Source organism: Saccostrea echinata, unplaced genomic scaffold, assembly GCF_033153115.1.
Source record: "Saccostrea echinata isolate AGI-Se365-2 ecotype Australia unplaced genomic scaffold, CSIRO_AGI_Sech_v1 ptg000013l, whole genome shotgun sequence".
Classification (NCBI taxonomy): Eukaryota; Metazoa; Mollusca; class Bivalvia; order Ostreida; family Ostreidae; genus Saccostrea; species Saccostrea echinata.
Window position 1 is genome coordinate 5701497 of NW_026889762.1, and position 24207 is coordinate 5725703.

Genomic DNA, 24207 nt, shown 5'->3' on the forward strand with positions numbered 1-24207 from the left:
ATGCATGCCTTATGGCGGGATTCATTTTTGAACAAATCCGATGTCAGCTTCTTTTTTATCCATGGGTCTGTCAGTACCAAATTTTCGTCTCAGTTTCTCCCCTGGGGTAGGCAGGGCCACAACAGGGGTTCAAAGTTTACCATAGGAATATATAGGAAATATGTATAACAAGGGCACCGCAAGGCGGAGCATCCCCTCGCAAAGAGCATATAACCAACACACAAATACACACGATTCGTTACTATATCCTTTACAGCTCCGTTGCGAGGAAATAAAAATTTTCTTCACAAGAACAGTTAAGCCATTGTTAGACATATTAATATAGAAGTATCCTCAGGTAGTGTAAATTCAAGTTTTTCAAATCATGATCCCCGGGGGTAGGGCGGGACCACAACAGTGGGTCAAACTTTTACATAGGAATATATAGGCGTAATGGTTAAGGGGTATTTGCGTAAAACGCATTGAAGACTTCAAATAGTGGAATGAACTGACAACCCTTAAATGGAATGGACTAACCAAAGGGTATATAAGACAACGCTTTGAGAAAGTCATGTATTTTGAAGCTAGCTGAAGAAGGTGAATTAGCAATAAGGAAGTTAAAGGTAAGAGTAAAATAAAAGTATAAAAATTTTAAGCACAAGTGGCAAGTATCCTAGGGAATTTTTGTTAAGTTCTGGGTGTAGTGAATCTGAAAAAGATTTAGACACCCGGTTCTTATCTATCAATAGAAACCTAGGGGAGAAACACGGTGCAAGTAGTACCTTACCAAGTCCCTGTCTCTAGATAATGGAAAAATTATAGTACTCAGGGATTTACCCTCATACAGAGAGGTCTTAGTAATCATTCCAATCATTAACTCAGACAGAGAAAAAGGAAATCCCATATATCCCTTGTAAGAACCTGATCATACACGTTACGCACATGTAGCAAATATCTTTAAAAATCTTCTTCTCTAGAACAACTACATATGTAAGACAGTGTTAGTCATAGATATATTATACAGAAGCAACCTTAGGTATTGTAGAATCAAGTATGTTCAAATTATGACCCCAGTGGTAGGGGACACAACAGGGGGTCAAAGTTTTACATAAGAATATAGAGGAATCATCTTGAAAAAATCTTCTGCTCAAGAACAGCAAAACCATGATTAAGCAAATTATTAAAGAAGCATCCTCAGGTAGAGAAGATTCAAATTTGTTCAAATTTAGGATGGGTAGGGTGGGGCCACAATGAGCGATCAGAGTTTTACAGAGGAATACATAGAAAAAAATCTTTTAAAAATCTTCTGCTCAAGAGCAGCAAAGCCATGATTAGTAATATTGATATGGAAGCATCCTGAGGAGTGTAAATTCAAGTTTGTTCCCCCTCCCTAAACTTTTAATTCTGCATCTTCCTATAGCCAATGTGCTCAGGTAAGCAATGTGGCCCATGGATCTCTTATAATAACTTTCATCTCTTCTTGCCAAATCGTTCTTAAGATTTAAATTTTAAACAGTTTTTCCTACATAATTTTAGGCAAAACTTTGATTGCCTTTTGTGGCCCCACCCTGCACCTACATGTAGGAGTCATGACTTGAACAAATTCAAATTACACTAGCCTATCTAAAGATGCTTTCATATCAAGCTTTGACACATTTCACCCTTACTTGAAGATTTTTAAGAGAAGACATTAAACTTTCACTTAGACTTTATTTTCTCCCCTTGGAAGAGAGCATGACCCTCCATTTGAATCTTCTTCACCGAAGAATTATTTGTGACAACTTTGGTTGAAAAGATTTTTTTTTGTGGAAAGTTTTGTTGAAAATGGATCTGTGGTTCTTGAAAAGAATATGAAAACAATATTTTAAATTAGTCATAACAAAATTTGTATATTTTTGGCCAAAGTGAGCTACAAATCATACCACCAAAAACCCTTTTTCATTATGTTTATCATCTTTGATACATGTCCTTTTGACACAATGGGATATTATGATGATAAAATACATAAAATTAAATTATGAACTTAGAGAGCAATTCATATCAGAACAATCATATGAAACCGGGGGGGGGGGGGGGGGTTAATTAGTGGGTATAATTAGATTAAAGAGTAAATATAACATCAACCAAACATTTAATATTTCATCATGTTCATTTATATTACATATGATAAAATAAGTTATCATAAATTAAAAGTGTATATATATTAAATACATTCACAAAATGCACATTTACCTTTACATACATAGTTACAAAAGATTTTTTTTGAAATAAATAAATCATATCTCGCATATCTTGCGAAGAATTTAAAAAAAAATCTTAACAATAAACAATTGTAACAATAAATTACAAAGTACTTGCTGATTTTATGAAAGCTTACGTATGTATTAACAATTATAGCGTAGTAAGTAAATGTCAGTTCTGATTTCACAAGGAAGTTTGCTGAAGCTCAGATGAGCTCAGGTGAGCTAAAGAGCTTGTATTACTTAACATGGTAATGCATTCATTTACAATTTTTTGAGCTGTGTTAAAGAACAAATAAATATGTTGCTAATCCTGGTAATATAAACTTCTTACTCTGCAGAGCAAACGAAGTTGAACATTGTATCTAAAATTTCTTCACGATCTTTTCTTACTAAAAAGTTGAAAGGCCTTGAGTAAAGAATTCTACTTCGTCACCTTCCAGTTTTTCAGTGTTTCCTAAATGTGCAGTGTTCAATTCCAAAAGTGTGAAAATGATCTGCAATATTGAAATATCCATATTATAATTTTTTTATACCAGTTATGTAAAAACAAAATATATTTTACGAGGACTTATTTCAGTATATTTCATACATTTGCATCAAAAATTCTTGTTTATGTGCTTGTTAATAATTACCTTTTAAGTATAATTTATTACAATAGTGAAATACTGTGATTTATCTGTTGAAAGTAAAAATTTGCAAGTGGCATTTTTACAGTGAACATGTAAACATTGCAATTAAACGTTCCATTTTCCTTCCTTTGACACGAGTGTTAAAAAGAAAATAACCAATGTTGATATGGACTAAAAAATGCTTATTTTGATTGAAATTGCTGTTAAAATCCATGTTTACTATTTTCAGTACAACAATTACTTATCTACAATGTCTCAAGTAACAAACAAAAAATTCAACTGTTTTAACTAATGGAAATATAAACCAAAAAATGTTTTGTTGTGAAATTAATTCCACTTCCAACTGCTGTAAACACTGAATATCTTCTATGTCTATCGGCTAGTTTCTGACGTGTTCCATTATTACCCCAACAGCATGTGCAGAGAATGGTGAGTAAAGCAAACATAGAGCAGAGGATATAATAACTCTTACTGTGCTATTTGGTACATTTCACATTTATTACTCAAAATTTACATTACCAGGACTGAAATTAAAACAAGAGGTCCATGTGACACATCACTTACCTGAGCACTTGACCTGAGAAAAATGAGATGATTCAGAAGATATCGGAGAGTTCAATGACAGATTTTTTGCAAAGAAGGTCATCGAATAGGCAATTGATTTTGCAAAATGTTGCCTTTATACTAGATTGGTAATATCCTTGTATCATCAACTTATTAATCAATAGTCTGCCTTATTTTTGAAATTGTTTGAATGCAGATTACTACTTGTAGACAGTGTTTTCAATAAGAGCTGGCAACCTGCAAAATTAACTTTGCTCTTTGATCTAAAAATTAAAATTGTATTTGCTCAGATGGTCTGGAGAAGAAGTCAAAAATATGGAAAGTAAAGGACAGACAGTTGTACAATTGACAAACCTATCAGAAATGTTCTCTAAGAAATGTTCATTACGGTTTGTGATAAAATTCATTGAAAGTATTAACCCTAGTTTGAACACAAATTATTCCAAACGATGTATTAGGTATTGCAGAATTCATAATTTCCACTCATATGGATAATTTCCACTCATAAGATACTGAATAAACTCGAAATTCCATTTCTTTCAATTTTTATGCTAAAACCTGCAAGCCCGTTTCATTTTGCTTTTCTTCAAGGCTCCGTCATAGTTATATGGGTAGTAATTTGTGTGAATAACAGATGACGACTCAGGATACCGTTTTCCCGATATAAAGTAGGTCACACTGATGCAAATAACTGCCGTTTTCAAATAAAAAATTCGGTCGTTTTCTCATGGAATGGTAAAAAATATCTATTTTATAAAAATAGGCTCTCCTCTGCACCTCTTAATCAGCGGAAGAACTCTTGTCAACTTGTAATAAACGCTTACATTTCCTCATAAAAAATAATAAAAACACCAATTCTGTGCTCTTTCCTTCATTAAAATAATATACTCTAGCTTCGAATTTTCAAATCAAAAAGGCGGTCGCAACTTTCACTTTGGTATCAACAATCTTGTCATTTCCGGTAGAAGATATTAAGAAGAATCAAACCATCGGTGGAAGAACTTTATCCGAAATAGTTAGGATATAAAAATTCGCGATTTTTCTCTATATAAACCTTTAAAAATTCGGCCGCCATTATAGTTCTAAAATGGCCGATATGCAAATCAGCAGAATGAACACCATTTCTCCATATGTACATGCTGTCCTAACATATTCTCAACAGACTGGCTTTAAAACTTCTCGTCTCATACTACAATTAGTGGTATTTTCCGTATTATAACTTTAAATTCCATAAAAATAGATTATTAACCAGAGGTTTATGATGAAACAGTACATATAACTTATTGGTATTTAAAATAAAAAAAAAAGAAAAAGAAACCCAAGAGGCCCATGGATCACAAGACCCACTTGAGTCACTATGATTATTCTGTTCTTCACCAACATATTCTTAGTGCTAGATATTCTTATGTAAAACGCAGCTAGATTAAAGACTCTCATACTTACACCAGTATATGCAGAAGTTCGGGAAAGCTATTATGACATCACGTTAAAACAATACAAATAAATCTCGATAAATAAATACTATTTGTTCATTTTAAAACACAATCAAATACTTTCGTTTCTCATAAATATTATAAAAATAAATGAATGTGCAACTTATCTTGCCATAATATCATAAAGCGAATGTAGAATGAAAACCTGATCTCCCTGTACTTACTGAGATGACGTCATTTCTTAGTTTGACACGCTGTTTCTCTGTACTTGAGGCGTGGATCAAGTTATTATAGTAGTTTGTAAAAATAAAAATAAATACGAACAAGCATAATTGGACCAAAATAGAGACACATTCTGAAATATGTTAAACAACATTTTATTGTCAAACTAAATTGATAATGTGAAGACTTTATATATAGCCGTAGGGAGCACATTTGTACGGTAACGTGCTAGAATGACAGGTCCAGTCCCTCGAAAATATCAAAAGTTCAATAATATCCGCTTCACAATAAATTCTGAATTTTTAAACACGTGTAGCTATTAGTCCTAATATTCTGAAAAGTGCTGGGAGCTGATTGTGCATTGTTTATTTATTCCGTAATGTAACATTATTCCAGTGCGTGTTACATCTATGTCTGGAGTTTATAGAAAGACGGCTAAATTTTACACAATTCCCGAGCAAGAGGGAGTTGCTCCCAGCACTTTTCATATTAAGAAATTTGTCTCGAGCAAAACAGAATGAATTTTATAGCGAAAAGATACCCGTATATCGTTGAACTTTTACAATCTTTGTAGTAGTGCATATATGTTCTAATTTTCAACCTGACACGTGACAAACAGCTGATGTAAGCGATGTCGCTTTGGCCGAACTCATCAGAGACCCGATATACACAAGTGCAAAAACCCCATTTCACATTCATCAAAACTAATACTGTTAAAAATATTAAAATTGTATTCATTTTCTCTCAATATATTAAATTGTTCAACTCATGACCCGCGCGGTAGGGCGGGGCAACAATTTGGAATCCAAGTTTTACATTGAAATACATAGGAAAAATCTTTTAAAACCTTCTCAAGAACCACAGGACCAGAAAAGCTGAAATTTATGTAGAAGCATCCTTGGATAGTGTAGATTCTAAATTGTTCAAATCATGACTTCCGGGGATAGAGTGGGGCCACAGCAGGTATTAAAAGTGTGGAAATCTTGTGAAGAACAGCAGGGCCAAAGTTACTCAGGTGAGCGTTGTGGCTCATAGGCTTCTTGTTACATATTACTGGCCATATCTTGAATAAAATCTGCACTATACATATATTACGATCTAAAGTTGACTGTAAATTTCAGTAGAAATTGTAACATTGCAACTGTTACAGTTAATATCTTAGACATTTTGAACAGATACTGTTCTATCATAACAATTTAATTTTTGAAGGAAAAACTCAATTAACTTTGTTAATATAGATGAAACACCATACCCTGAATATCAATTTTAAAAAAAACAATTGAAATGTTTATAACAGACGGCAAAATAATTTATCTGATGTTCAAGTCCGATCCTCTGGTTCTGAAAATCAGCTTTTAATTAATGGAAAATGCTCTCAAAAATGTCTCTGATTTCACATAGTAACCTGTATTTACCCATGATATTTCTTCAAAGTTCAAATGTATTTTCAGGAAATGTGAATAATAACACCAGCTATGCATTTTCTAATTAAAAATTGATCAACAAATACAATTTAGGATAGAAAAATATATAGGCATTTGGCGAAAAATGCATCTTTTTTATGCTTAAACAGTATTTTAGTTCTTCTCTTTACTTCAATTATTGCATAATACATAATGTAAGAAGCTTGTGCTTTCATTGCTAGACATCACATATTACATCTAATTTCATATCATGCTAATAAGAATTGGTATCTAATGCTAGACTAAAAGAAATTCCATTTCCCTAAAAGTGATTTTTTTTTATTTTATGGGGTACAAATGTCAACTATTTACAAGACTATATCTAAGACTTCAAAGAACCTTGAATCATATTAAGATGCATAAAATGAAAATTGTTGCACAAATAGATCTCAATTTCAAGCTTCATTTGAAGACTTTTTCAATAAAATAATAAATTAAAGAGTTATCCTTCCTGGCTGAGGATCATATAACCTTAACATCATACATGTATGTCTTTATTATTTTAATTATAATAGAAATACAAATTTGTCACATTTGTTGTAAAGTTGCATATAGCAATAAAAAAAATTAATCATGTCTTCAATTATTTATCACTCTTACATGTATTTGATTTTCTTCACTTTACCACTGTATAACTCAGCCACAAAGAGGTTGTCTCTATTGTCTATACATAAACCCCATGGACGCCGTAGATCACTGTTATCAATGTAACGGAGGAACTGTCCGTCCTGATCTAGGATGTGGATACAGTTGTTATTAGTGTCTGATGTCAGGATCTGACTCTGGCTGTCTGTTGTGATGCCCCCTGGTTTAAATGATCCCTGGTTATAAAAGAAATGGTAAAATAATTTCTTGGTAGTAGAGGGATGACCATTGTATCTAAATCGGAGTTCTCCTGCCTGATTAACCACAACTACTGCACTGGCTCCATCGTCAGCCACACAGATATTCAGGTTCCTGTTCTCACTGATGTATGTAATGTAACCAGATGAATACAGAGGTTTACCTTCGCTATCAAACTGAATGGTTTGTGTCTCTTTGGAGATAGAGTAACGAACAATTTTTGACTGTTTATCATCACTGTGCATGGTAACCAGGAGGTCACCAGAGGAGGTACTACAGACATTGTAAGGTCTCCACCCCTGTAGTCTGATCACTTCCTGTTTCTGTTTATTTCTTACCATGTTTACTGTTCTTGCATCAGGATCAACATAAACTAGATCTCCACTACTTGTCACTGCTATGTCACATGGTTTAATTCCCGACTTGGTTTGGATTGACTTTAGTAGTTTGCCTTGGAGGTTATAGAGTTTCATGATTTTGGAATTTCCACATGTCCAGATTTCTTCATCACTGAGACAAGTAACACTGTATAGTTTGTTATATTCAGTGTCTATATTGGTGATCAGCTTTGGTTCATCAAGCAGAGGTTTGACTGGAGGACAGGATACAGTTTCTGGTGTCTCCATTGTGTAGCCATGTTTTTCTGTTGTAATGGATAATGGTGATATAGAACCAAATAATTGAGAACATTGATCTCTATCATTATTTCCAGTAAACACAGGAAACTTAAATATCAGTTTTGATGGAAGTTTGGTGAATTTTTCTGATTTGATCTTGTAGGAAAGTGATCTGTTTACTTCTTTGGATTGTAAAATGTCTTCAGTTTCAGATATAGATTGTTCAACATCAGCAACAAGTTTCTTAATGTCATTTAGATGTTTATTTAGGGCATCTCTGTGTTGGTTTCTCATCCCGTTGATTTCATCCTTGTTTTTATGTATAACTTTGTCAATTTCGCTGTGCAATTCTTCTCCATGCTTTGTGACCTCTGATATAAGTTTCTCGTATTCTCCATCTATTTCAGCTAGCTGGGTTTCTATGTCAGTAACAATATCTTCAAGTTTAAAATAAACTGTTTCTTTCAGTCTTTTTCTTTCCTGTTCAATGCATTCTTTCTTTGAGTTTACTAAGTCTTGTAGACTTTTGAAATGATGTCTCTTATGTGTCTCAGAAATAACACAATTTGGACAAACTTGAATGTTGCAATCTTCACAATGCATTTCACAGTGCTCTTCAGAATGAGTTGAACATTGAAGGTACACAAGCATAGACCTTCTCAAAGCAAAAGGCACCACATCATGCTTCCTAGAAACATCAGAGATGTGTTCCACAACACAACTCTTACAGAGATTCATTGGACATAAGTTACAGTACATTTGTACAACTGTGTCTTCACAGAGGTCACAATTAAGGATGTCCTGGGCACAAAGTCGGGGGTCCATTTTTTCAGAGTCTTTAATATGCTGTAATGAATAAATGAATCTAATTAAAAGCAGTGTTTCCTGAGTTACCTTTTAGGATAAAAGACATTATACAAGCTCAAAAAGGTTTGCTATGATTACTGTAGTAGCTATTTCCAGTGCAAGTACTTTTATATTCTTTAAAATCTTTTTGTTTTCTTTTCTTTTCCTTTTTTTTCTACATTGCAACTATCGATGTATGGGACGTATTCCAACTATGGTGAGGGCTTGTCCCACGACAGAGCTAGATTGTTATATCTAATTGCACTCTTATCTATTGCATTATCTCACATTTGGCATTGTACATTTACACACTCAATCTGAGAACTTTCAAGGTCCAGATACGACGGCATTGATGTTCTGCAGCAATTTGATGTATACTTTCAGATGAAATAACATATTTCATATTCTTTTGAATTACATGATGAATATTACTAGAATTTATTCGGACTGATAGAATTTGCCTCGGACCGGTAGAACACATTAAGTCATCAGTCTGAATGACTGATGGAAATGTTTGGTTTTCGAAAACTCTGATTAAATTTTTTTTTTTAAAAATACACTTGAAATAAGTATGTAAAAAGAGAAAATAAAATTAGATTTTTACCTGCTAAATCTCTGGCATCTGTAACTGAGCATTAAACTGTAACAATGGTTTATCAGTGGAGATAAAACAAATCATATGACGTTTTGTATTATTGTTTAAATATCTTGTATCTTTTTACATAAACTTTGATACTGAACTGACACACTTCAAAATTTTATCTGTTTTTATCATGTTTATGTTGTTGTGTTTTTTTTAAATCTAAATTTGCAGATATAAAGGTAATTCATATTAGCTCACTTGTTCAGCTGTTGACCTGAAATGTACTTTTTTGCTGGGTTAGCAACATGTTGATAAGATAGTCCAAATTTTTTTTATCCTCTTTTATTTTAATTTCAAAGAGTCAAGACTTAAAACATATTTCAAGGGTTTATTCTTGAAAAAAGATTTAAAAAAATAGAGGTCAAGTTTTATTTTTCAGACTTTGACCTCTGTAGAAATGTTTAGAACTCTTATCTATTTACTAGACTTGGGTTTGACATGAATTTAAAGGTTGAATTTGAAGTGGTATGTAACATATATATCAGATTTAACTTTTCTGATATTAAACAATAACAATAACAAAAAAAAAAAGATGCAAATGCAGTGCCCATCCTCATGATTTAGTATTTCTCAATAAACAAATTAATAACTCTGTAAAAACAAACAAACATTTCATAGAATATTCCTATATGTTGAATTTGTGACTGGTAGATATTATTGCACCTCAGCAGTTTTCATATTTAATTTAGTTGTGTTTATGATATCTTATAATGCAAAATGAATACCTTTACTACATGAAAATAATATAATTTAGATATAGGTATCCCTTGCTAGAGAGATACGTTGGGTAATGTGAAAATCTAGCAGTGGAGATAAAATTAAAAAAAGTATATGGCATCATTCTTTCAAGAAAAAGAAAAGAATAAGAGAGTAGGGTTGGGTAATTTAAGTACTGTTCTCATCCAGTTTCATTACTACAAGGTAGAGGAAATTCTCAGCCAGAGCTAGTTATTTCAGGTGAGTGCTGTGTCACAATGGCCTCATACAATGTGACAACAAGGGAATCCTGATGACATTATGAGAAATAAGCAGCCTTTGTTTGATGTGTCTGGTACTAATGGCATATTAAAAAGATCTATATGTGGTAAAATCATTGAAAAGTTACCCAAACAATTTCTAGGTATTCTACTATTCTTTTATTCTATTTTTGTGTGAATTTGTGTTACCTTAAAACATTAACAATATGGTTTCATTCTCAAAACGCTCCGTGATCGGAAGGTGTGAGTTCGCATCTCGGCCGCGACTGACCTAAGTCGATAAAAAATAGGTAGCAACTTCGCCGAGCGCTTGGCACTTTGAAGTGAAAATTGCGACCTTAAAAGCCGAGGCCCCGTGTCACGGCAGGCGTTGGCACGATAAAGATCCCTCATTGCTCAATGGCCCTGAATGCCGAGTAAAGGTCTAAATTTGAAGCTCTTCACCGGTATATGGTGACGTTAAACAACATACAATCAATCAATCTCAGCAAACAATACAATCATTCTCAAAAGAGAGTAAAATATGAATTTCACTGTGTAGACATAAAATAGAGATCCTATTGTACAATGTACCTGGTATCTTTCAAGAAGAGGAATTTTGAGCTGAAAAAATGTCCTTCAATTTCATATTCATATATCGCTAACTTATTTTCCACCCATATTACAGAATTTCTTTCGTCAGTTTTCTTTGATTGACAAATACTGTTCCTTACAGTGTATAACTTTATACAAAAAAGTTTGGCTATCAACTACACAAAAATAATTTTTGTGTTCCCTGTTTCACAAAACACCCCACTATGCGCTGATTATGAACTGTTTTTACGATATAATACTCCCTGCGAAACCACAGCGTATGATCTTTCTGTAAGTATATCCTGGTTCCCATGTTGATACTCGCCAAGGATAATGTTTTGCACCCTCTATAGAACTTTGAACTGATATTTTCAGGTGCTATCATATTTGCTGTAAAAAAGGAAGCTATACACTATTTCAGCATAGTACGCTTACCCTTTATAATTTTTTTTACAACATGTAGGTGGAAATAGTCGGATATTAATTGCATAGAGACAAACTTACAGGAAGCATAAGAATATGTCTTATTATAACATCATATTATAAATCCTACGTGGCAGAGATCACTTACAACAGGTTGGCTCTACATTTTATTTAAACTATAGGTACAATTTTATCATTGAAATCTGGATCAAGGTCATATATAAATTTTAACTACACATGGGATAGAAAATTTAAATCTTGAAGTTATCAAATGTCAAGCAAACATTTACTATGTTAATTTTAGATTCATAACATCAAATAAACTATGTTATTATTTATAAACTTCGATGAAAACACCAAATAAGAATAAAAACACCAAATAGGAATAAAATATTTGATCTAGAAATATGGGAAAAATATTTCACTTCTTCATATACTTGTACCCATATTGAATAAATCCTGCACTAAACTATATATAACAATCTTGGCTAGAGTTTATATTTCGGTAGAAAGTGTAATATTGCAACTCTTACAGTTATACTAAAACCTTAGACATTTGGAACAGATATTGTTCTGTCATAACGATTAAATTCTTAAAGGAAATACTCCAGGAACTTTGTATATATCAATTTTGATGACAAACAAAATGTATTATGCTCTAAACATCATAAAAAGATGCTTATAATGACATACAAAAATTCATATTTAATTTATTTAATTGGTGTTTATAATAATATCTCTTGTTAATTATAAAAAAAATCATATATGTCACACTTGGAGTAAGTTTGCAAATACTAATTAAAAGAATAATTTTAATCATGCCCTAATTTTTTTAGCACTCCTGTCTCAATGAAAATATTTCAGCAGACATTGTTTACATATATTTAATTATCTTAACTTTACCACCATGACCCTCAGTTGCGAAGATGTTGTCACTGGTGTCTACGCTTAAACTGCATGGACGGAATAGACCACAGTTATCAATGTAACGGAGGAACTGTCCATCCCGATCTAGGATGTGGATACAGTCATTGTGACCATCTGTTGTCAGGATCTGACTTAGACTGTTTGTTGCGATACCGTGAGGAGAGAATGGTTTCTGTGTAGTAGAAGGCTGACCCGTGTATCTAAATCGGAGTTTTCCTGCCTTATTAATAACCACCACTGCTCTGGCATCCCAGTCAGCCACACAGATATCCAGGTTCCTGTTCTGACTGATGTATTTATCACTGTAAGAGTAACCAGACGAATACAGAGGTTTACCTGTACTATCAAACTGTATGGTTTGTTTTTCTGTGGAACCAGAGTAACGGACAACTTTTGTATGTTTATCATCACTGAGCATGGTAACCAAGAGATTACCAGAAGAGGTACAGCACACATTGATATGTATCCATCCCTGTAGTTTGATCACTTCCTGTATATGTTTATTCTTCGCTATGTTTACAGTTCTTGTTCGAGGGCCAGTATAAACTAGTTCTCCCCTCCTTGTCACCGCTATATCAAATGGTCTTTTGCCAGACTTGATTTGGATTGACTGCAGTAGTCTGCATTCGAGATTGTAAAGTTTCATGATTTTGTCCTCCCCACATGTCTAGATTTCTTGATCACTGAGACAGGTAACACTGTATAGTTGGTCATGTCCAGTGCCTATGGTGGTGATGAGTTCTGGTTCATCAAGCAGTGGTTTGACAGGAGGACAGGATACAGCTTCTGGTGTTTTTATTGAGTACCCATGTTCTTCTGTTGTAATGGATTATATTGATATAGAACCAAATAACTGTAAACACTATTGTTGACATTTTTGTAGTATACTCTGGAAACTCAACCTTCAATTTAAGTTTATAAAATATATCTGAATTGATTTCATAGGTAAGTATTTTGGAAGCTTCCTTTGATTTTAGTTTCTAATTAATTTTTGATGTGTCTGCACATAAACCCCATGGGTACTTAAGATAACAGGTATCAATGTAACGGAGGAAATGTCCGTCCTGATCTAGGAAGTGGATACAGTGGTTGTGACAGTCTGCTGTCAGGATCTGACTCTGGCTGTCTATTGTGATGCCAAGTTGATTAAATGGTTCCTTGGTAGAGGGATGACCAGTGTATCTAAATCGGAGTTTTCCTGCCTGATTAACCACCACTACTGCCTTGGCTTCCTGGTCAGCCACACAGATATCCAGGTTTCTGCTCTCACTGATGTGATTAAGGTAACCAGATGAATAGAGAGGTTTACCTTCATTATCAAGCTAAATGGTTTGTTTCTCTGTGGAGCCAGAGTAACGGACAACATTTGATCGTTCATCATCGCTGTACATGGTAACCAGATGGTCGCCTTAGTGAGACAGGGTACTAGAGACAAAGTAAGGTGTCCATCCCTGTAGTCTTATCACTTTCTGTATCTGATTATTCTTCACTATGTTTACTGTTCTTGTATCAGGGTCAGTATAAATTAAATCTCCACTCCTTGTCACTGTGATGTCACCTGGTCCCTGACTTGGTTTGGATTGACTTCTGCAGTTTGCCGTTGAGGTTGTAGAGTTTTATTATTTTGTCTTGGCCACGTGTCCAGATTTCTTCATCACTGAGACAGGTAACACTGCGTAGATATTCATACCCAGTGTCTATGGTGGTGATGAGCTCTGGTGCATCAAGCAGTTGTTTGACTTGAGAACAAGATACAGCTTCTGGTGTCTCCATTGTGTAGCCATGTTTAGACTTTCTCAAATCATAAGGCACCACTTCATGTTTCTTAGAGACGTCAGAGACGTGTTCCTCCACGCAGCTCTTACAAAGATTCATTAGACATAAGTTACAGTACATTTGCACAACTCTGTCTTTGCAGAGGTCACATCTGATGATGTCCTTGGCACAAAGTCTGGGGTTCATATTAACAGATTCCTTAAAATGCTGAAAAAATTAATATCATAATTGAATAATCAAACGTAAAGACTGATGTAAAAAAAAAAAAGGATGCACGTTTTAAAAAAAAGTGTGTTAAGAAGGAGAAGGAAATGAGATTTTTACCTGCTAAATCTTTTGTATCTGTAACTGCGTGAATTTGAAACTGTGGCTGCAATGATTTATCAGTGGAGCTAAAACGAATCATATGACTTTTTAAAATCATTGATAAACTATCTCATACCACACTTACATGAACTTTGATATTTAACTGACACATCTTTACATTTTATCTGTTTCTGTGTTGTTGTTTTTTTCCTAATTTGCTAATATTTATGTACATCATATTAGCTCAGTTGTTAACTATTGACCTGAAATATACTTTTTAGTATTGTTTTACTATGTAGTATAAATTTTCAACAAAAAAGATATAAAATATAAATTTTCACCATTAAGAACTGTGTACAAGATTTACATTAAATGCAACTTTATTAGGCAAATACTGGCATCTTACTGTAATACTATCATGTATAGACAAAAAAGTGCCGATACTTCAATTTTTATTTTTTTTCACATGTAATTTCATAAAAAAAGCAACCTAGAAAAACTTCAAGGGCTCATTTTTGTTAAATAGTTTTTATACCCCCCCCCCCCAAAAAAAAAAAAAAAACAAAAAACAAAATTTGGGTGATATATAGGAATCACCTTGTTCATCTGTCTGTCGGTCTGTCCGGTCCATATCTTTCTTATGGAGGAACATTAGAATCTACTACTTCACACAAAGATTGTTTATGAGCTGAGGGTGTGACAAGACCTTGGCCCATGGTCATTTGGGCAAATTCAAGGTCACTGTAAGAAAAAGTTCATAATCCGTGTCCGGTCCATATCTTTCTTATGGATAAACTTGGTGAGTCCCCATTTTACAAAGATTGCTTATGACCTGAGGGTGTGTCAAGCCTTGACCTAAGGTCATTTGTGCAAGTTCAAGGTCACTGACAGTGAAGTTCATAATTCATTTCTGGTCTGTATCTTTCTTATGGAGAATAATGTTGGGATGTTGGGAGTTTCATCTTTACAAAAAGATTGCTTATGACCTGGATCCTGTTGCACGAACGTTAGTTAAATTTAACTGGCCGTCAACTTTACGTTAACGCGGGTCGCCTGCGCGGCGCAGTGGTTAGAGCGTCTGCTCTAGAGTCGCGAAGCAAGGAGTTGATCCTTACGTCGCGGGTTCGAATCCCACTGTGGGACGTGGAGACCGGTCCTTCGGATGAGACCGTATAAACCGAGGTCCCGTGTCGCAGTAGGTGCTGGCACGAAAAAGACCCCTCACTGCTCAATGGCCGTAAGTGCCGAGTTTAGGACAAAATTTGCAGCTCTCCACCGGCAAGTGGTGGCGTCTCCATATGAGTGAAAAATTCTCGAGAGGGACGTTAAACAACAAACAATCAATCAATACGTTAACGCGGCGTTAAATTTAACGGCGAGTTAAACGAGTTGCACGAAAGTTAACTGAAAGTTAAAGCCTAATTAATTTTCTAATTTAACTAACAGATTTAACTGAGGTTACCTAGGTACATTAAATTAATGTTAAGCATTAAAATCAAACTCGCGGACTTGTTATCATTTCAAAACTTGATTGCGAGGAAGGAAGAACTTATACAGAGATAATAGAAATGACTGAAGCAACATTCAATCCCGATTTCATTTTAGGCAAGATTGTACTATAGATGTATATATACATGTATAGATATATGTTGCCATATTATCTGCAAAGAACAACAAGACGAAATCATCCCATATGAGTGGAGATGCAAGTACTTTTTTTATCCGATTATCCATACAATAAATGTCATTATATTTTATCAAAATATGATCATCATTTAAAAAAAAAATAACCTCAGACAAGTATCCGAAAAGTAGGTTAATCGTTCAATTCAAATTTAAGGCACTTAAAACGGAGGGGGGGGGGGGGTTCCTCTCCCACTTTTTGAGAGTTTTTTTTTTTATCATTTTCAATTTCCCTCTCAAAATTCAATGCTTCGTGTTAGAACTTAATACTGAATACATACTTTGTAATTGCACTGTTTATACTGCATGTAATATGACTATCTTTCAACGTAAGAATTCATATCTGAAGTAATTATCTTTAATAATACATTTAATATATTTTACCAATAATTATAAGATTAACAAATTGAAACATTTATGAGTTTACGTCATTTTGATTATGACGTCAGAAATATTTCACCATAGGTAAGGGAAATGCGCGTGTAGAACGATTTTAACAGAGAGTTAACTAAAAGACATCAATTAAATCTTAGTTAGCTGATTAAGCTTTAATTGACTTTGGAACAACAACAATTTAACTGCCAGTTATGTAACTTATCGTTAAAAATTTAACGTGCAGTTACGGCATTAACTTGAAGTTAAATTAACTATCGTTCGTGCAACCGAATCCTGAGGGTGTGTCAAGATCTTTACCTAGAGACACTGTAGAAAAAAAAAATGGATAAATAATGCATCCATACTTTCCAATAGAGAAATACTTGAAAAATTATTTGATTCAATTTTTCACTTTATATCATTAATTTTGTGACACATTTAAATGTAGTAATACTGTATAAACAAGCAAATTCAAAGAATTGTGGTCCCCTGCTTCCGGTGTCTTAGTGGGTGAGATGCCATTATATATGGCATATTGTGTCAAATATGAACGTCCTATCACATGTCATTCAAAAGTAATCAGCAAATTTAATTTTTATTTTGGAAAATGAGGTCGAATATGAAGGTCAAGGGGTCAAAAATTATAGCATGCTCGAAAACATCTTATCATAGGAAATGCACATTTCAAATACGAAAGCCCTATCTCTTCTAAATCAAAAGTTATAAGGAAAAATAATATTTTGAAAAGTAGGTCAAACTTCAAGGTCAAGGTCACAGGGTCAAAAATCATAGTATATTTAGAAAGGTCTTGTCACAGGCAATATACATGCGTAAAATGAAAGCCCTATCTTTTATCTTTCAAAAGTTATATGACCAGTTCAAAGTAATGTTAAAATGAAAAGTAAGTCAAACTTCAAGATCACAGGGTCAAAAATCATAGTATATTTGGAAAGGTCTTGTCACAGATAATGTACATGTGAAATATGAAAGCCCTATCCTTCTCCTGAAAAGTTATGACGAAGGTTAAAATTTTTGTGACAGACAGACTGACAGATGAATGAAATTTAATGCCCCCTCGCTTTGGCAAAAGGGGGGACAATGATGGCATCCCATGCACTTAGAGACCAAAAGCGGGAGACCATAATTCTTTGAATTTGTTTGTTGTCTTTCTGACCCAGTGGTTCCTAAAAATTTATTAAAGATTCATTAAATTTTCACTAAGTCATAATTACCTCCCCTTGGAAGATGGCATGGCACTTTATTTAAACAAACTTAAATTCCCTTCATCCAAGAATTTTTTGTAGCGAGTTTGGTTGAAATTGGCTTGGTGGTTCTTGCAAAGATGATGAAAGTGAGATTTAAAAGTAGTCATAAGAAAATGTTTAAGTATTTTTGACTCTGGTGAGCTAAAAATCATACCACCAGACAGCCTTTTTCATGATTCTCATCATCTTTGATACAAGACATTGTCATGGGATATTGGGATGATTAGCTCCATCAAGGTAAAATATGAAGACAGAGAGCAACCCATCAATGAACTATTATATGAAACCTGGAGGGTTATAAATATAACATCACCAAATTTTTTAATATTTTATTGATATTATATATTGTACAAAAATATGTAAATCATAAATTTATACATTAAATACATTCAAAAAATGCATAATATTTACCTTTACATACTGTACATAGTTACATATAATCTTTTTTAAATAAATCATGTCTCGTGTACCTTGAGAAGAATTTGAGAATAAAAAATTCATACAACAATACATTATAAAGCATTATTTGGTTGATTTTTTGAAAGCTTATGTATGTATTAAGAATTAAAATATAGTAAATAAATATTACTTCAGGATTCATAATTCAGGCAGTTTGATCAAGCTCAGGTGAGCTAAAAAGCTTGTCTTACTTTTCATGTTAATGCATTCATTCACAATGCTTGAGCTGTATGACATGTATATTAAAGGACAAATGTGTAGGTTACTAATCCTGATAATATAAACTTCTAACTCTGCAGAGAAGTCCTAGTTGAAACATTGTATCCAGAATTTCTTCACGATCTTTTCTAATTAAAAAGTTGTAAGGTCTTGAGTAAAGAATTCTACTTCTGTCATCTTCCAGTTTATCACCGTTCCTTAATTTTTGGAAATGTTCAGTGCTCAAATCCAAACGTGTGAAAATGATCTGCAATATTGAAATATCCATATTATTAAGTACTTATTTATGTGCTTGTTAATAATTACCTTTTTGGATACAATTTTTCACAGAAGTGAAATATTGTGATTTATCTGTAGAAAGTAATAATTTGCAAGTCCTATTTTTAAAGTGAAAACATTGCAACAAAAAAATCCATTTTCCTTCCTTTGACACAAGTGTTAAAAAGAAAATAACCAACATTGATATACATGATATAGACTAAAAAATGCTTAAATTGCCTGAAATTGCTGTTAAAATCCATGTTTACTATTTTCTAATAACACAATCATTTAGCTATAATGTCTAAAGTAGCAAAGAGAATATTCAACTGTTTTAACTGCTGAAAATATAAAAAAAAATGGTTGTGAATTAATTCCAACTACTGTAAACACTGAATATCTTCTACGCCTATCTAAAGTGTTCTAATTATTACTCTAACAACATGTCAAGAGAATGATGAGTGGAACAAACATAGAGCAGAGGATATAATAACTTTTACTATGCTATATGGTAGGTATCACATTTTCACATTAGTGTTTACATTACCAGGACTGACATTAAAACAAGAGGCCAATGGGCCACGTGGCTTACCTGAGCACTTGGCAAGAAAAAAAATGAAATGATTCAGAAGATACCGAACAGTTCAATGACAGACTTATTTGCAAAGAAGGTCATTGTATTGACAAACTAGATTAATGCTATCCTTGTATCATCAACTTATTTGTCAATAGCCTGTCTTATTTTAAAAATTGTTTGTATGCAGATTATTACTTGTAGAGTGACATGGAGACTGGTTCGTCAGATGAGACTATATAAATCCAGGTCCTATGTCACAGAAGCTGGCATGAAAAGGATTCCTTACTTCTTAAAAGCACTGAGTGTCAAGTACAGGTCTCAATATGAGTGAAAAAGTTCTCAAATGGACTTTAAGCAAGCAAACAAACAAATCCAATAGTAGAGTTAAATCTAAGTTCTCCTAAAATGCAGTTGTAATAAATTTCCTTTTTAAGATAAAAAAGTCATATTTTGTCATATTTAAGCAAAATGTCCTTTTAAATACACTAAATCATAAAGCAAAATTTCACATATCAAGACAACTGTACTTATTAGCTCTTACCTGCACATGTGAGTTATGCATGTGGGTTACGGTTAAGAACCACTCAAAATAATATTAAATTTATTTTATTCAAATGCAATTTATTAAGAATAAATCTTCAACAGTTAGTTCCATTGAGTTGCTCTTTTATTAAAAATTAAAACTGTATTTGCTAGGATGGTTCTGGAGAAGAAGTCAAAACAAGAAGTCTGTGAGCCAATGCTCACTAATAATACCCCCGCTCTGATGTGAATACACAAGTTCAGTTATGGACAAACACAGTGATAATCAGGAAATTGACATCGGATTTGTAAAAACTGAATCCCAACATATGGCATGCCTAAACAAAGAAAAAATTTCAAGCATCTGCGATGAGTAGTTGCTGAGAAAACTACGACCAAAATTTATTATGTATGGTATGGACAGATGCACGGATAAACAGGAAGTTGACATCGGATTTGTTCCAAAAATGAATCCTCTTATATGGCATGCCTAAACAAAGATTGTGCTAAAATTTCAAGCATCTGCAATGAGTAGTTGCTGAGAAAACTACGACCAAAATTTGTTATGTATGGTACGGACAGACGCACGGATAAACAGGAAGTTGACATCGGATTCGTACAAAAATGAATCCCACCATATGGCATGCCTAAACAAAGAGTGTGTTAAAATTTCAAGCACCTATGATGAGTAGTTGCTGAGAAAACTGCGACCAAAGTTTGTTATGTGTGGTACGGACAGATGCACGGATAAACAGGAAGTTGACATCGGATTAGTACAAAAATTAATACCACCATATGGCATGCCTAAACAAAGAGTGTGTTAAAATTTCAAGCACCTGTGATGAGTAGTTGCTGAGAAAACTGCGACCAAAGTTTGTTATGTGTGATACGGACAGACGCACGGATAAACAGGAAGTTGACATCGGATTCGTACAAAAATGAATCCCACCATATGGCATGCCTAAACAAAGATTGTGCTAAAATTTCAAGCATCTGCGATGAGTAGTTGCTGAGAAAACTACGACCAAATTTTTTTATGTATGGAACGGACAAACGCACGGATAAACAGGAAGTTGACATCGAATTCGTACAAAAATGAATCCCACCATATGGCATGCCTAAACAAAGAGTGTGTTAAAATTTCAAGCACCTGTGATGAGTAGTTGCTGAGAAAACTGCGACCAAAGTTTGTTACGGACAGACAGACAGGCGGACAGGCGGACAGACAGACAGACACACAAGGGTAAAACAGTATACCCCCCTCTCCTTCGGAGCGGGGGTATAATAAATATGAAAAGAAAAGGACAGACAGTTGTGCAATTGACAAACTTCTATCAGAAATGTTCACTAAGCTTTTCAAGTAATAAAATTTATTAAAATTACTAACCGTGGTCTTAACACAAATAATCCCAAAAGATGTATTAGGTATTGCAGAATTCATGATTTCCACCAAAAGTTCTCCTCCATGCTGTCCTAACATATTCTCGAGAGGTTGGCTTCGAAACTTCTCATCTCTGATGCTAAAATCCCTGGCATTTTCCATGTAATTTAACTGCAGCCACATATTCACCTGAAATTACATTTTTTTGAGCTTTGCTTTACAATTTATGAACTAGACTATTAACAAAAATCTATGATGATACAATTGCTCAATTCATTGGTTTTAACTATAAAGTAAAAAAATCTACAAAAGGCTTAATGTAATCCTTTTGATTTCTTTGATTCCAAAACTATCCCCAGAGATCATGATTGAACAAATTTTAATTTACAATGCCTGAGGCTGTTTCAATATAAATATGAATAATGGTGACTTTGTTGATCTTGAGAAAATTAATTTAAAAGAGTTTTTTCCCCAAACTCTTTGGGGGAATCTTTCGTAAACTGACTGCCCACTGTGGCCCTGCCAACAAAGTTGAATCTACACTTCAGAGAATGCTTCAATATCATTATGACTAATCATGGTTTTGCTTTCTTCAGAAGATCTTTAAAGTTTTTTTCCCCTTTACATTCCTATGTAAAACTTTGATCATCTACTTTGCTCCTCCAACCTTTAGCCCCTTGGGTCATGATTTGAACAAACTTAATTTTTCTTTATGTTCCGTCTACCTGAACAATACATAGGGATCATAGAAGATGTGACCAGTCAACAGGGGATGTTTACTTCTCCTAGGCACCTGATCCCACCTCTGGAGTTTCCAGGGGTATGTGTTTATGCTCTCTTCAGAGAATTGTATTGTTTGTAGTTTTACAAGATTGATCACTGTTTGTTACCTTTTTCATGTAATAAACCTTTCACGTAAGTTTTATCTTCTCTAGTCCTGAGGTTATCAAGGAAAAGATTTTTTTTTAAAGGTACATATGTAGCCATTAAATTTTCACAATTTTTTAATTATCTCCCCTTGAAAAAGGGCCTGAATATATTTGAATTCCCTTCATCCAAGGATACTCTATGCCAAGTTTAGTTGAAATTGTCTCAAAGGTTTAGCGCATTTTCAAAAGGCATTTCTGAAAGTTCTTCATATAGATCATATATCCATACAAGGTGCCTAGTGATGAACTTGATTTAGCAAATGTTATTTCATTAAAACTGCCAAATAGAATACAATATACAATATTCAATATTATAATCATGTGATAATCATTAACAGATACATGTACCACTAAGAACTCTCATACAAACCTCTCCAACAGTCCCTGTCATCAGAGATGAACCTGTAGAAAAACGTGTAGGTTCTCCCAGCACAGTGTATCTGATATCTGAAACACTAGTTATGTCTACTATGCCATTAAGCCTCATTTCTACTTTCTGCCAAGCATCTCCTCTCCTGCAAAATTTGATTTAACTTACTTTATTACAAAAATACCTTTTCCTTAAATAATTTTGCGAAAAAAGAAATTATTAATAAATATTTCGTAAATAAATGTGCTTCAAGATATTGTGATGCCTGTTTTCCTCTTTTTTTTTAAACTCTCATAATGAAATTACCAAATTTTATAAGTCATGTAATATAAGAAAATTAAAGTTGAATTAAAAAGATGTAACATGTAGGCACCAATCAAGAGTTAGCATCCATAGTTCTTTTATCAACCAGTATAAGGCAAAGCCTCACACCAAATGAATGTTCCTGTAGTGTTCGTCCCTAGATTATACACCTTTGCAAATTATCTGGGTTTGGTTTATAGTTCATTGGGAATGAAACCTGCTCAACATTGTTCAGAAAACTTTAACCTATTTATTCATCTGAAAAATGTATGTCAGATCCAGCATCCAAAGCATTTCAGCTAGACTAAGTGTATATTCCTAGTGTGCATAAGCCATACAAGTTTAACATGTTTAATTACCATTCTTCATATAGTTACTTGGGAATGAAACCTGCTTCAAAAAAAATTATCAATTCATTCATTTATAAAATTTATAGGTCAGATCATGCATCCAAAGCAAGTCTGGTAGTGTCCATCCCTAGATACATCATGATTCATCCATTTTACAGAAACAATGACACCATGGAAGGAACAAGCTGTCATCGAGAAAAATAAAATAAAGGAATTTTTACTTTTTAGAAAACTTGACTAGAGCACTAACATCAAAAGAGCTCCAAATATTTTGAATTTGATCAATCCTTAACATAAACTCACACAGGGTTCAACAGGAGTATCTTGCTGAAGAGTATTAGAAGCTGAATAAAGGCACCTTCCACACTAGTTCTTTTCCCAGAAATCAATCCTTGTATAAGGTCAGAATAATACTGAACAAACTCTGTAATCCCAGCATACCAAAGGCTAAACAGGTGCCTATAAAAATAAACACCAATAAGTCATGCATAATTATATACAGTAGAAATGATTTCAATGACTTTTCCTTGGATTGAAATTGAATTAAAGGTAGATATTAGTTTTTTCCTTTTCTGTATTTCGTCTGGGTAGGATTGGATGCCATTAAGCTTGAAAAGGTATGATATCATACCAGTATTTGTGAAATCACATGATATTGATACAGTTTCTTTTAAATGAAACCTGGATCTATTCTGGTTTCACCAATCAGTGACTGCTGTAGTACATGTACCTTGTATACTCAATACACCCTTCTTAATCAAGTGCAGGGGTGTAGACTTCTGGTCCACACTTTCCTATGCCAAATTTAAGGCATGTGTTGAAAAGTGTAGAACTGAATCAAATATGGTGGAGAATGGTACAATTAAAAATTTTACATATGATGTGCATCACAACAGCATTATTTTTATTAGTCTGAGTCGGTCAGATGTGCCTTAGAGTTGAGCCTTGATGTGAAGTCTTCCTTCATACAAACTTACATTGCTGATCATGATAAATGGATTTCTAGAACTCAGGAGAAATATATTGCAATGGTGATTCTGCATTGATGCATT

The 24207-nt window shown here is 33.7% G+C and overlaps 1 protein-coding gene and 1 pseudogene across 2 annotated transcripts in view; both read right to left on the reverse strand.

Moving 5' to 3' along the window:
• Window positions 1-24207, reverse strand: part of LOC133186382 (uncharacterized) — a 224008-nt gene that overhangs the window by 195271 nt on the left and 4530 nt on the right. Inside the window, exons 3-6 of one of the 2 annotated variants that reach the window (XM_061321638.1) lie at window positions 23459-23614; window positions 22503-22647; window positions 21210-21392; window positions 18498-18712 (exon numbers count right to left, since the gene is read on the reverse strand). In XM_061321638.1, coding sequence (XP_061177622.1) covers window positions 18512-18712; window positions 21210-21392; window positions 22503-22647; window positions 23459-23614 — 685 coding nt within the window. In that variant the 3' untranslated portion in view covers window positions 18498-18511. Of the gene's footprint in view, window positions 1-18204; window positions 18713-21209; window positions 21393-22502; window positions 22648-23458; window positions 23615-24207 lie in introns of those variants that run through there. The other variant, XM_061321637.1, reaches the window with a different exon arrangement.
• On the reverse strand, window positions 7130-14636 carry LOC133186280 (uncharacterized; annotated as a pseudogene).